Source organism: Branchiostoma belcheri, unplaced genomic scaffold, assembly GCF_001625305.1.
Source record: "Branchiostoma belcheri isolate BF01 breed outbred unplaced genomic scaffold, Haploidv18h27 scaffold49, whole genome shotgun sequence".
Taxonomy (NCBI): Eukaryota; Metazoa; Chordata; class Leptocardii; order Amphioxiformes; family Branchiostomatidae; genus Branchiostoma; species Branchiostoma belcheri.
The window spans coordinates 1,407,679-1,420,806 of record NW_017804120.1 but is presented as its reverse complement, the minus strand read 5'-3'; the positions used below and the strand labels follow the sequence as shown (position 1 = coordinate 1,420,806).

The window sequence follows — 13,128 nt, the reverse complement described above, 5'->3', positions numbered from 1 at the left end:
ACTTGACTCAAATTGAACTCAAATTCCATTTGATTTGCTTAGAAAGGTAGGCGTGGCCTAAATCTGGTCAGACTGGTCCCAAACTTCAGCCAACCAGAATGTGTGACACTTTGGGCTGTAGATGGAATATAGAACAATAATACATGTAGTGCAGCTAACATGTACTAAAAAAAAAAAAGTTTTCAACTATACTGTAAATTGTACAAAACAGTTGCAAAATGAGCAAAAATATACCATAAGTTACAAAAAAATTAATAAGAACTATACCAATGTCATAGAATGCCAAAATCAAACGAAAAAACACGAAATTGTAAAGAAATGAACTTGAAGACTAGATTATTCGCCAAACCATATTCTGTGCCATTTGCTCAACCCTCATGACCACGTAGATTTCATAATGAAAAGAGCTTTTTTTTGCAAAACTTTTTTTTTATTCGCACGCGCGTATCAGTTTTGGGGCTCCCGGAGGATGTCATCCATATAATCAAATCAACATGGCCTAATATCCTGTTTGTTTTACCCAAACCTAGCCAGTGTCCATCTTTTCATCACCTGACAGAATGTTGACACTTGCAATAGACAAAACTCATCATCTTTGACGGACAAAACTTGGCAGCAGGTATGGAAAGATTCGGAAAGAGATGTCATTTAACATTTTACTAAGCTTAGTCTTCCATGCAAAATTGGTCTCTCAAAATGCAGGAAATAGCATTTCAGAGGGTCAAGGTTTCCAAATATTCCCAGGGAATTGTTGCACCACTTGATATGTTTGTAATACATCAAACAAAATTGAGATAACAGAAAAAAATTTAGGCTGGTTAGAACACAGGCATTTGGTCCATCTGATCACTTGTTGATGAAATACACTTTCCTGACACCTTTAGATCTAGATAGATACTGGCCCTAACACGCCCAGGCACTGATGTATCATCCACCAGCTCACAAACCACAAGTCCCCGCCACCAAATGTGGAAAATTGGCCCCTGTGGGCAGTTGTTATTCCAGAGCTGGGATTTTGCCAGCCAGCTCTTGACCTCTGTCATCTCCAGCGGAAATCGGCCAGCCCCCAAGGAATCTTACACCTTGGAGGTTTCTTAAAGAAGTAGGAAATCCTGGCCAACAGATGTTTCTTTGAGAGTCTTCTTCTGAGAGGTCGGAGTCATCAAAATGTTGGCGGAACTCTTGGAGGGCTCCCCGAGGGTTTCATTAAATGTTACGAGCGCTGATTCATGTGTAAACCTTGGCTGGGGGTTACACAGGGGTTTTAGGGATCTCTGGATCAGAAGATAATCCAAGTATGATGTAACTCAATGTCAAACATTATGCTAGACCTTATTAGTTTGAAAAGGAGAAATTATGACAAATTTAGTAGATTGTGTTTAGTGTGTATTCTACTTGTATAGTTCCAGGAACAAGAAAAGTATGGTACATAAGATGACTTAGTCTAGGAAGAAATATGTTTGGGAATCTTGATGTCAAGAGCATGTGTGGATAAGGCCAGGCTGCCTCCCCTTGAGTATTCTTGTGTTTCCCCTTTTGTAACAACTTCTAATCCTTTGTGGAGTGATCTTCCAGTACAACAGCTCCCTCAAGTGTTTAGTTTTATACTGCACATCATTTGCCTATTCTACAATCGACTCGAGAATTTTGCAAGGCTGTAGTCATTGAGCTATATCATGTGCCGGAAGTTTTTAGTCTAGTTTGGGAAACATTTCTTGCACATTGTCAAGATTTTAACATGGTTCATTGTTTCTTTGTTTTGTCTTTCTTTCTCTGTTTTCTCTGTGCTTCTTTAGATCCTTTTTGTTGACATCAGCATTTAAATTTGTGGTTTGTTTCTGCATAACTTGGATTCCGTCATGGTTTTTGTCTGTCGTTGTTGCCATCAAGGCACCAAAACAAGTAAAGTTTTCCCACATAGAACAATCCTGTTTACATTTTACACATTCCTTATGAACCACAAGCTTCAAACACAACCCATGGCCAAATAAACGTAAAATAAACATCATATACATTGTAGTTACAAACATTAAGTAAGTGTTTTTGATAGTAAACTAGCGGGCCTGTACCCATGTCACTTCTTCCCAAGCACAAGAGCTGTCTGCTATGCAAAATTCGTGACCATAGCATGTTCAGATAATCATGATCATGAGATACATCAAAAGCGGAAGTTCTGCTGCAGTACCATAACGAGCCACAAGGGACCCCAAAATCTACCGGTATTCATTTCCAGCTTTCATCGAGACCTACCCACATACCAACTTTCATGACAATCCATCCATTGCTTCCTCAGTTATTGTGATAAACCTCACACATACATGTACAATCATGTATACATTCATACAATCATATATATACATGTACTATGTACATTTACATGCATAGTACACATACATACAAATGCTACCAAAAACATAACATTCTTGGCAATGAATGAAGCTTTAACAGAGGGAATACAAAATTTGTCCCTCAAGAAGCAGGAAATCGTGTCTCAGAGGGCTATGAGTTTTGATTTTGGTGGGAGAATATACATGTAAAACCCCCTACTGTGGTCAAATCTTTGGGATTCAATGTTCACCAAGCTACAGTGTCTTTTAAAGCTTACAGTATTATGTCAGCAATCGTCAGTAGTATGTCAGTACTGTCAAGACAGTAACCATCAGTCATGACAGTTGATTAATAAGCTGCTCTACTGAATTATGACTGAAATGTCAGCAACTGATCAGTTACTGACAGTCAGTCACATATCACACTACCAAATTTTTTTTTTTCTTTTTTTTTTCTTATTTTCTTATGTTGAGAAATATTTTCTTGTGAAGGGTGAAAGACTCAAGAAAATTCAAGAAACATTCTTCAAAGTTTTGTATGTTGATTCTTACACAAAGAATGTTATTAATTCTTTTTCTTAAGAAAAGAAAATATTTCTAGTATCATGGTCACCAAAAAAAAGAATCTTAAGAATATTTGGAATATGAAGAAAGTTAGCTCTTAGTTCAAGAAATCTTTTCTTGTGTACAGAATGGTTGTCTTGCTTCAAGAACAGTTAGCTCTTAGTGCAGTACTGGAGGTTTGCTTAGAATTGCATAGCAGAAAGTTGTCCTTCTGTACCAGACCCATACTCTGTGAGAAACTTCTGCCGAGAACCCTCCTTTACCTTCACCTTTTGAAGTTAAGTTTCAAAAACATGGCTGAAGCCAAAGGAATTAGGAATGACCTGACTTGCCTCACAAATTGGTGGTACAAAAATAAATGCACGCAGAAAGAGACAGGCACAGTATGTAACCTATACCACCCTTCACTCTAGCTCCGAAAGCCTTCCATTTATTTTGTCCATCAGGGATCAGTGAGAAATGGAGTCCTGTCAGGACTGGTCCATGTTTGTCTGCTTTCTTCATCAGTGAGGGCTCAAGATGTCACTACTGCCTTGTTATCATGTACTGTATTACCATAGGGAACTTCCTCTAGGGCTGGAAATACATAAAGTACTGTACATATATATATATCAATAATATTATGTACATTATTTTGTGAACCCAAAATTGGAGCTGTGCAGCTAATTTTTTATTGCAGGGGTAACATCTGTGTCCATAATATCACCAGGGTCCATAATATCGCCACCTTGAGAAATAGTGTGTTTAAAGATATTTTTACTGCAACATACCCTAGGTATGTACATTTGATGTGTGAAGGAGTGCATACCAAAAGTATGCTGCAGTAAAAATATCTTTAAGCACACTGTTTCTCAAGGTGGCGATATTATGGACCCTGGTGATATTATGGACACAGATGTTACTAAACTTTAAGCGAACCTAGACATTGATTTTTAAAAATCAAACATAATTTTTGATTGCAGGAGTACTAGACTAAGTGAACCTAGACATTGATTTTTAAAATCAACCATGCTGCCTGAAAGTCAGTATAATGTAATGTAATATTCGGTAATAAATAGATGAATTGATATTTATATAAGGTTACGTAATAAAGGTACTACATGTATGTTTGTACAAGAGTATGAAATTAAAGTGTCATGAAAAATAATAAAACCTTGAAGTTCATGTTTTATTGTTTAAAAATTTTAAGTTTAGAATTTTAAATTCAAGCCCTGAAGAAATCTAGAGTACTGTATTTGACATGTGTGTTTGTATAATTGTTGGTTTTAAAAATCAACCAAATTGTATGAAAGTCAAATTTTTCTAGTTTCATAACTTTAGGCCACACCAATTTAATTTCTTGGTTAACGGATTTGTCTAGAAAAATAATGGAGCGGGCGGGCGAAAAAAAAATAAAAACAGGCCTAGGCATCCTATTATGTCCCAAAATGGGAGCCATTAAGTCAACACACCAGGCTGGTTCAAAATGTAAACAATGAATTTTGAACTTTTAATGATACTATTGCATTGAAAGATGGAATGACTGTAACGAGTAGTAAGAAAAGGACTGTTTTCAACTGTTCAGGGCAAAATATGAGCATTTTGCAGTTGATTCTGAATTTTTATTTTTATTTGCAAATCAGAAAAAAATGAAGCGGCGAATCCGTTAACCAAGAAATTAAATTGGTGTGGCCTTAAATTCAAGAGGATGAAATTAAACAAAGTAAATCGAGACAGTAAGGTTTGGAATTAGGTTTTGCTGACATTCTATTCTTTATTATGTTTACCGAAGGAAGACATATTTGATTTTGCTCTGTTTCCTCTTCTTCTCCAAACTAATAAGGTCAATGACCTGAACCAGACGTCTGTCACCATAGTAACTAGTGTTGGGTTACATCATGTTACAATTTTATAGCAAGAGGGATTTAGACTCCTGTCTGACCATTATATATGAATGTGTTTGAGTAAGAATTAACAGCGCAGACCATATGCGAAGGTAAACATTATGTATTTGCTTTGTGAATGTTACCTTAAATTTTCTAGTTTTATGTTATTTTTTCTGTACACCTACATGTACTATTCCCAAAAGTGTATTTTCCAGCCCAGAAACTGCACTTCTATAAGTACTAACTGGGCAGCAAGCCAACTGTACTCCTCTGTAAATATTCTTTCTAAACCTTAGGGCATAGTAAATATCTATCTTCTCTGTGCTGTGGACACATCTATGTGGCCAAATTTGTACTGGTATGTAACAAGCTTTAGGAGTAGTGCACCCAGGGCAGACATTGGGACTCGCGCAATTTGTAAAGCTTAACTCTAGTTTGGCAACACCAACTCAATTTTATGGATGACATCCGTGCGCGCATTGATTTTCGCCTGTTCTCAAAAAAAAATAATAAAAAATCACATCCACTGAGGCTCTGGCCTGGCTCTAGGCCTGGGTATTATATTAGCGACAATACGGAGCCGGGCACCCAGGCTACCGAAGCTCCACGACTCAAGAACTCAGTACATACGTACAGTGCTTATTCATAAATTCCGCAAAAAAGCCAGCATGTGCCGGCTTGTCATATACGTTGCTAAGTAAAATCACAATACCAGGTTTGTATTCCTGTGGTTATGTAGCATTTTTATTTTTGGCCGGACTTTTTTTTTATTCGCCCGCGCGCACTAGTTTGGGGGTCTTTGGAGGATGTCATCCATAAAATTAAGTCGGTGTGGCCTTAACTCTAGTTACTGGCGGTGACACTGGAGGATGTGGTCTGCAATTTGTGGAGATGTTTTCGTGCCCCAGAGGAGAAATGCAATGATTTGGTTTGGCTCCAAAATGGCTTTAGAGAAAGTGTGCACCAGTCTGTTTTCTAGAATAACAACCATTAAATTTTGTAGGTTCAAACATTCTTTTTTTTTTTTTGGCGTTATAAGCTTTGCCAAGATAGCTAATGTTTTTGGTAGCATCTGTGTGTGTGTAAATTTGTGGTTTTGCACCATACCTCAAGTTATGGATGGATTGTTATGAAACTTGGTAGGTGGGTAGGTCTTGGTGAGACCTAGAAATGATTAGATTTTGGGGCCCCTGGCAGCTTGTTGCAAATATGATTTAGTAATAGGTATTCGATGCTATACATACATACATACATACATACATTTTTACATGTAGCTTTTGCTCTCAAACTCTCTTAAAAAGAATGTACAGACAACCTGAAGTCAATCAAATACCCTTGCTATAAAGTATAAAATCTCTTCATTCTCGCATGAAATCACTTGTAATTGCATGTCTGAGGAATACTCATTCCATTTTCTTCTTCACCCTTACAGATTAAACTCTCAAACGACACAGCATCCCCCTTACACCAGGTGAGACACGTGTGTGTTGGATTTCTTTCTTAAAGATGCATCTAACTGTCTGTTTTGCTGTTATTCACTTCAATGTACAGTCAGATAACATTCCAACCCTCCACCTTCTGTGTCAGAAATAACAGTGTGTGGACTTCCGCAGTGTAACAGTGCCCTCTATTGATAGATGTTTGAAGTGCAGGTTGGTTGTTTTGCACTGTGCAAGTGCTGCAAAACCCTCATAAAGTTATCCTGTTTTTAAAAAACCCAACACTTTGGTAAAAGTTAATTATGTTTACCGAAGGAAAACATAAAATTATTGTTTTTGCTCAGTTTCTTCCTCTTCTTCTTCTTCTCCAAATAGTGACATCATCAAGTAGTAGTACATGTATGAAATGTGTTTGAGTAAGAATTAACAGAGCAGACCATGTCCGAAGGTAAACAACATGCATTTGCTTTGCAAATGTTACTTCTCTAGTAATATTTGTGTGTTTTTTGTGTCCACAGATTACCCACATGGGGTGGATGAGTGAGCGGATAGGAGCCTCCAAGAACTTCCAGAACTGGAAACCCAGATTTGTAGCACTCAGAGGGGAGGACATGTTTCTCATGGACACCCCTCCTGTAAGTAATGGTACCTCCCTGTCATATACATGTATTTCATATGGAGAGACAAAAATGATACTCTCCAAGCAGAGGTTTGGGTTTTGGCTTATTTTTGGGTTGTTTTTTTATCGGGCTTTTTTTGCACTGTTTTATTTTTAAGGTTGGTGAAAAAAACAGGGCAAAAAAGAAAGCCTGATAAAAAAAGCCTAAAAACACGGCTAAAACCTGAACCTCTGCTTAGAGAGTACAAAAATTATACATCTGCTAGTGTTTGCTATTTCCAGGGTAATGGCAGTTATTTTGTTCTTTCAGATACAATAATACATGTTTTTAAGAAGTTTGCTGAATGCTAGGCCAAAATAATACTTTGAGGTTCAGAACATGGGTAGTGAACATTGGTTTTAAAGGTATTTGGGTTGTATGTTGGAATGAAACACTTGTCAGGGAGAGAGTTCAATAATTTTGCAGTCTGTGGAAAGAAGCTTTTGCTATAGAAAGACTGAGAGAGACTGGCACTATTGGAGAGTGTAATAATCTTGTAGAGAACCTAGTTCTACACTGAAATGTTGTCAATGGTGAAACATCATAAGATAAAAAGTTGAACATGTTTTTTTTTCTATTCCTGTACAGGTTAGCCAAAGAGACTGGGTGAGGTGTGATCGGATGTACAAGCTACATGAGCTCATGTGTAAAATGAACAGGGTCAGTCTTTTACACTTTTAATAGTTGTTATTTGAGAGGGGCAGATGTCCTAAAACGATCAAGCTATCACTGAAATACAAATGGCACAATTGTCTACTAACAAGGAAACAGACAATCTGAACCTTTTAAACCTTTTTCACTGAACACACTGCCACTCACAAATTACAAAGTCTTTTAAAAGCTTTACTTTGCATTTACTAAATGATTGCTCTATTGGGAGACTTGAATTATGTTAAGTGTATTTTTCATCTAGGAAAGCTGGAGTTACAATCTGATTCTATATTATGTCACTTGCCATAACACAGTTAAAGTTCAAGTTCAAAAGTCCTCCTCCATTGCCATGGCCGCTTGTGGCAGCACCCATCTCTGTTTCTATAGCCCCCAGGCCACACAGTACTGCAAGCACTGCAGCAGGGGACTAGTCCGCTGGTAGTGTTGTATGTTTATCTCCCATACTCTTCTCAAATGCTGAGTGCTAAGCAGAGCAGTATGTACCATTCTCAAAGTCTTTGGTATGACTCAACCGGGGATTGAACTCACAACCTACCAAATGCAAAGTGAGCATTCTACCACTTGCCCATCGCACCAACCATAACACACATCTTTTTTTGCTCCCCAGGACCAGGAAGTGTTAGATGACAGACTGTACTGTGTGGGAGTGCAGCTGTCGACTGGGGAGTCCTGTTACCTGAGTGTGGAGACTAAAGAAGAGTTAACTCTGTGGATGGGAGCCATACAGACTGCCACACATCACGCAGTCAGGATTATAGGGGTAACCAAACTGGTCTATCTGTATCTGTATAGCCAGTATAACCGCCCTTCAGCGTAACACACCAGCTTCTGTATCTGTATAGCTGGTATAACAACGCTTCAGCGTAACACACCAGCTTCTCTCTCTGTATAGCCGGTATAACCGCCCTTCGGAGTAACACACCAGCTTCTGTATCTGTATAGCTGGTATAACCGCCCTTTTGTATAACACACCAGCTTCTGTATCTGTATGGTCGGTATAACCGCCCTTTGGCGTAACACACCAGCTTCTGTATCTGTATAGCTGGTACAACCGCCCTTCAGAGTAACACACCAGCTTCTGTATCTGTATAGCCGGTATAACCACCCTTCGGCGTAACACACCAGCTTCTGTATCTGTATAGCCGGTATAACCACCCTTCAGTGTAACACAGCAGCTTCTGTATCTGTATAGCCGGTATAACCACCCTTCAGTGTAACACAGCAGCTTCTGTATCCGTATAGCCGGTATAACTACGCTTCAGCGTAACACACCAGCTTCTATACCTGTATAGCCGGTATAACCGCCCTTCGGCGTAACACACCAGCTTCTGTATCTGTATAGCCGGTATAACTACGCTTCAGCGTAACACACCAGCTTCTGTATCTGTATAGCCGGTATAACTACGCTTCAGCGTAACACACCAGCTTCTATATCTGTATAGCCGGTATAACCACCCTTCTGCGTAACACAACAGCTTCTGTATCTGTATAGCCGGTATAACCACCATTCAGAGTAACACACCAGCTTCTGTATCTGTATAGCCGGTATAACCGCCCTTCGGCGTAACACACCAGCTTCTGTATCTGTATAGCCGGTATAACCGCCCTTCAGCATAACACACCAGCTTCTGTATTTGTATAGCCGGTATAACCGCCCTTCAGCATAACACACCAGCTTCTGTATTTGTATAGCCGGTATAACCATCCTTCAGCGTAACACACCAGCTTCTGTATCTGTATAGCAGATATAACCGCCCTTCAGTGTAACACACCAGCTTCTGTATCTGTATAGCCAGTATAACCACCATTCAGAGTAACACACCAGCTTCTGTATCTGTATAGCCGTTATAACCACCATTCAGAGTAACACACCAGCTTCTGTATCTGTATAGCAGGTATAGCCGCCCTTCGGCGTAACACACCAGCTTCTGTATCTGTATAGCCAGTATAACCACCATTCAGCGTAACACACCAGCTTCTGTATCTGTATAGCCGGTATAACCGCCCTTCAAGGTAACACACCAGCTTCTGTATCTGTATAGCCGGTATAACCGCCCTTCGGTGTAACACACCAGCTTCTGTATCTGTATAGCCGGTATAACCGCCCTTCGGTGTAACACACCAGCTTCTGTATCTGTATAGCCGGTATAACCACCCTACGGTGCAGCAGACCAATGTATTATCCATTCAGCACCAAGGACAGGGAAAACACAGCAATATCCATGTTTGACTGTACTACTATACAAACTTAAAGACACAATTTGACATATCGGTTCAAGGTATAATGTTATTCTTTTAATTGCTCACTACTTGTACCATAACCTTTGGTCTGATCTTTTTAATCTTACAGAGGAAAACCTTTGGAGTTAGCTGGCAGAGGAGACTGGCTGCACTCACGCTGGACTTCACCACTGGCTTCACACTGTATGATGGAGAAAATAAGGTAGGGTCTAAAGATAGAGTTTTTTGTGTTGTTGATGTTAGGGACCTAGACCAACAGTTTTAAAGTTCATCTGTGTTAGTAATTACATGACTGTTTAAAGTTTAAAACTTTTGTCCCAGCACAAGGTAAATTCTCTCACCTGGAGCTTTTGGCCAGTCACTCTGGTCTTCCTCAATAGACTTACTCAGTGAGGCTTGTTGCCACGTGGCTTCTTTGAAGTGTGATGTCAACACTGTGACAGGGGCCGACATTGATATCTTTGACCCAGTGTTGACGTCACACTTCAGAGAAGCCACGTGACAAGCCTCACTGGGTCAGTCTACTGAGGAAGACAAGAGTGACTGGTTGAAAGCTCTAGAAGAGAAAATGTATCTTGTGTTGGATCAAAAGTTTTCAAGTCTGCAAACTTAGGCTGGAGCAGCCACGCCTTTTAGGGCTAACTTTTATAAATCTTACCCCTCCAGGCTGTGCTATGGACCTACAAGTTCTCCCAGTTGAAGGGTTCCTCGGACGACAACAAGTCTAAAATCAAGCTCCTGTTCCAGTCTCCCAACCTCAGGCATATAGAGACACAGGTCAGGACTTAGTCTTCTCTTCAGAATGTTGCCTTTGACAGGAGAAATAAACATTGTGTAGAAAAATTTCAGTCCATAGACACAACACTGTCAAAACATCATACAGTTACATTACTTTTGTGGCTGTGAAACAATTGTGAACTTTCATGCTTAGACCACACCAAGTAAATTTTATGGATGACGTCTGCGCGCGCATTGATTTTGGCCTGTTCCTAGAAAAAAACCAAGAAATTCCGCTTCCTGTAACTATGACCAAAGAGTCACGACAGTGCCACAAATAGTCAGATTGACGTGAAACCCGTAACGCGAGAACAGGACAGGACGACAACTGCTGTTCCACCTGATTTATTGCTGTTTTGATGATGAATAAAAGACTTCTTGCTTGTTACACTGTGTCACCTCATTCAATTTGTGTCCTAACATTTGTCGTCTCTTAGTATATTTCTAATCTAGGCATCTTGTTTTTTAGGGCCCTATTTGTTTTTTTTTCGCCCTCTCGCATTAGATTTAGGGTCTCCAAAGGACGTCATCCATAAAATTTACTTGGTGTGGCCTTATTATAATAATGGAACAATGATTTGGATTGATTTATACCTTTTTGATATAGTCTTTTGTTTCTTGTCTTTTCCTTTACAATACATGTATGTTTACTTTTGTATGTTAAAGTAATGCTGATTTTTATTTGACAATGTGAAGAGGTATGTCTAAGGCCTAGGAAAAAAATATTGTGTTTCCTGTTTCAATCCTGAAAAAAATTAGGGTCAGTATGTAGGGATTATATTTTTTTTTCTTTTTCTTTAGACCTATATATATATGGACCCAACTTATACAACACAGTATAACAAAGTAAAACTTGCATGAGGACACTTTTATTTTCAATGTCAATGTTAGAAAACCAATAATTGTACAACGTTTTATCACTGAGGTGTCTGATCATGGAGCTAGAAAAGGTTGACCAACCTGAAAAATTTCTTGTGAAAAATGTCTTTGCAGTGGTCCACACAAAAAAAGGCTAGGGTCGGCAGTTTTTCTTAGGTCGGTTGTTAAACAGAAAACACATCATTTTTTCCTAGGCCCAAGTGACTGTTGTTTTGTATGATGTAGTGATGAATTTTGTTTGTTTGTTTGTTTGTTTATCCTACAGGAGTTGGAGTGTCCGAACCTGCAGGCTCTCCTGTTCAGTATGCACGCCTTCCTGTCCGCAAAACTCGCTGCTGTCGACCCTGTCTTCGTCCGTAGTCTCGCCAACATGGCCGTCTAACCGCGTAACAGTTCCCATCCACATCAGGACTTTTAACAATATCCGTAAATAACTTCATAAGGTTGGACGATACTTAGGGTATAGAATTTTCTTCTTACACAACCAGTAAGATACACACGATCCCAAAAACAACAAGCACAAAAAGAAGAGAAGAAATCGGCAGTCACAGACCATGTTGCCAGAAACAATTGTGTGATAGACTGGGAGGAGCCAGGGTCATAGATAGGGAGGACAACAAGAGAATCCGGTGGATTAAAGAAGCAGTCTGGATAAGGAAGTCAACCCCAGTGATGAACCGGGACGAGGGGGAATACAAGCTCAGCCATGTTTGGGATTGCATTCTCGCCGCAAAAGCGCCACCTAATTTGGCGATAAATAGTGGCGAGTTGCAGAACTCCAGTCAGAAGCTCTGAGGAAGGTAAGCAGGTGAGAACCTTACTGGTTGTGTAAGAAGAAAATTCTATACCCTACTTTTAACAATAGTATCTTTTATGATCATGTAATGAGATTGTTTTTATTGAACTTCCCACAACAGTAGGAAGTTTGTCAATGAAGGTTTGATGCCCATGCAGGTAGAATGTTATATAATGTGGAATAAATCAACGAACGGGATAAAATTCTTGAATACTAGTAGTCAGACGTTTCAGATAACTCTCTCAGAAATGTCTGACAACTCCTTCGAAAATTTATCTAGTTGCTGGATTTATTTTGTATTATATAGCGGGGAGTTTGGATCAGAAATCCACGCCATATCAATATTTTGTGAAGGATTAATTTTTCCATACATGCACACATTTGTTTGGTCACTAAAACTTTGCAATAGATGTGTAATGATAACAGTAGAAAGGCAAGTATGAAGGGCTCTAGCCAACACAAAGTTTTTTTTTCATTACCCCGGTAGCTCAGGTTCATGATCAGACCTTGGGAGGAGCGCTACAGGTGCACATTGAGCCCCAAAAGGGAAAATTTTAGATTTTCAAGCCTTCAAAAACACAATTTCTCGCATTTTGAGAGGAAAATTGTGGGATTGAGAGTGTCAATTTTATCCAATAAGATTTTTGCCAATTCTATCCATAAAGGTTGACGGATTGGTTTAAAAAATTTTCTGTCACATGCCGCAAAGTTCTGGCAATTGACAGAAAAACGGGTGCTGGGTAGAGCCCTGGTATTATGTTCAAAGTCAGTCAATGTTTTTGATGGTCTCGTATATGAGTTTTTGGGTCAACACTTTGAACATTACACATGAAATCAAACTGGTTATTTCTCACTTTGGCAGGTCTGTCAGCTTGTAAGAAAGCAGACTTTTACGGAGTGTACAGAGAT

The 13,128-nt window shown here is 39.3% G+C and overlaps 1 protein-coding gene across 2 annotated transcripts in view; it reads left to right on the top strand.

The window, feature by feature from the left end:
- LOC109479503 (gamma-2-syntrophin-like) overlaps nt 1–11,949 on the top strand; it is a 119,667-nt gene extending 107,718 nt beyond the window's left edge. Inside the window, exons 12-18 of one of the 2 annotated variants that reach the window (XM_019781475.1) lie at nt 6,189–6,227; nt 6,714–6,830; nt 7,443–7,514; nt 8,134–8,286; nt 9,877–9,969; nt 10,434–10,544; nt 11,689–11,949. In XM_019781475.1, the coding sequence (XP_019637034.1) occupies nt 6,189–6,227; nt 6,714–6,830; nt 7,443–7,514; nt 8,134–8,286; nt 9,877–9,969; nt 10,434–10,544; nt 11,689–11,805 (702 nt within the window). In that variant the 3' untranslated portion in view covers nt 11,806–11,949. The remainder of the gene's footprint in view (nt 1–6,188; nt 6,228–6,713; nt 6,831–7,442; nt 7,515–8,133; nt 8,287–9,876; nt 9,970–10,433; nt 10,545–11,688) is intronic. The other variant, XM_019781476.1, reaches the window with a different exon arrangement.
- The last annotated feature ends 1,179 nt before the right edge of the window (nt 11,950–13,128 follow it).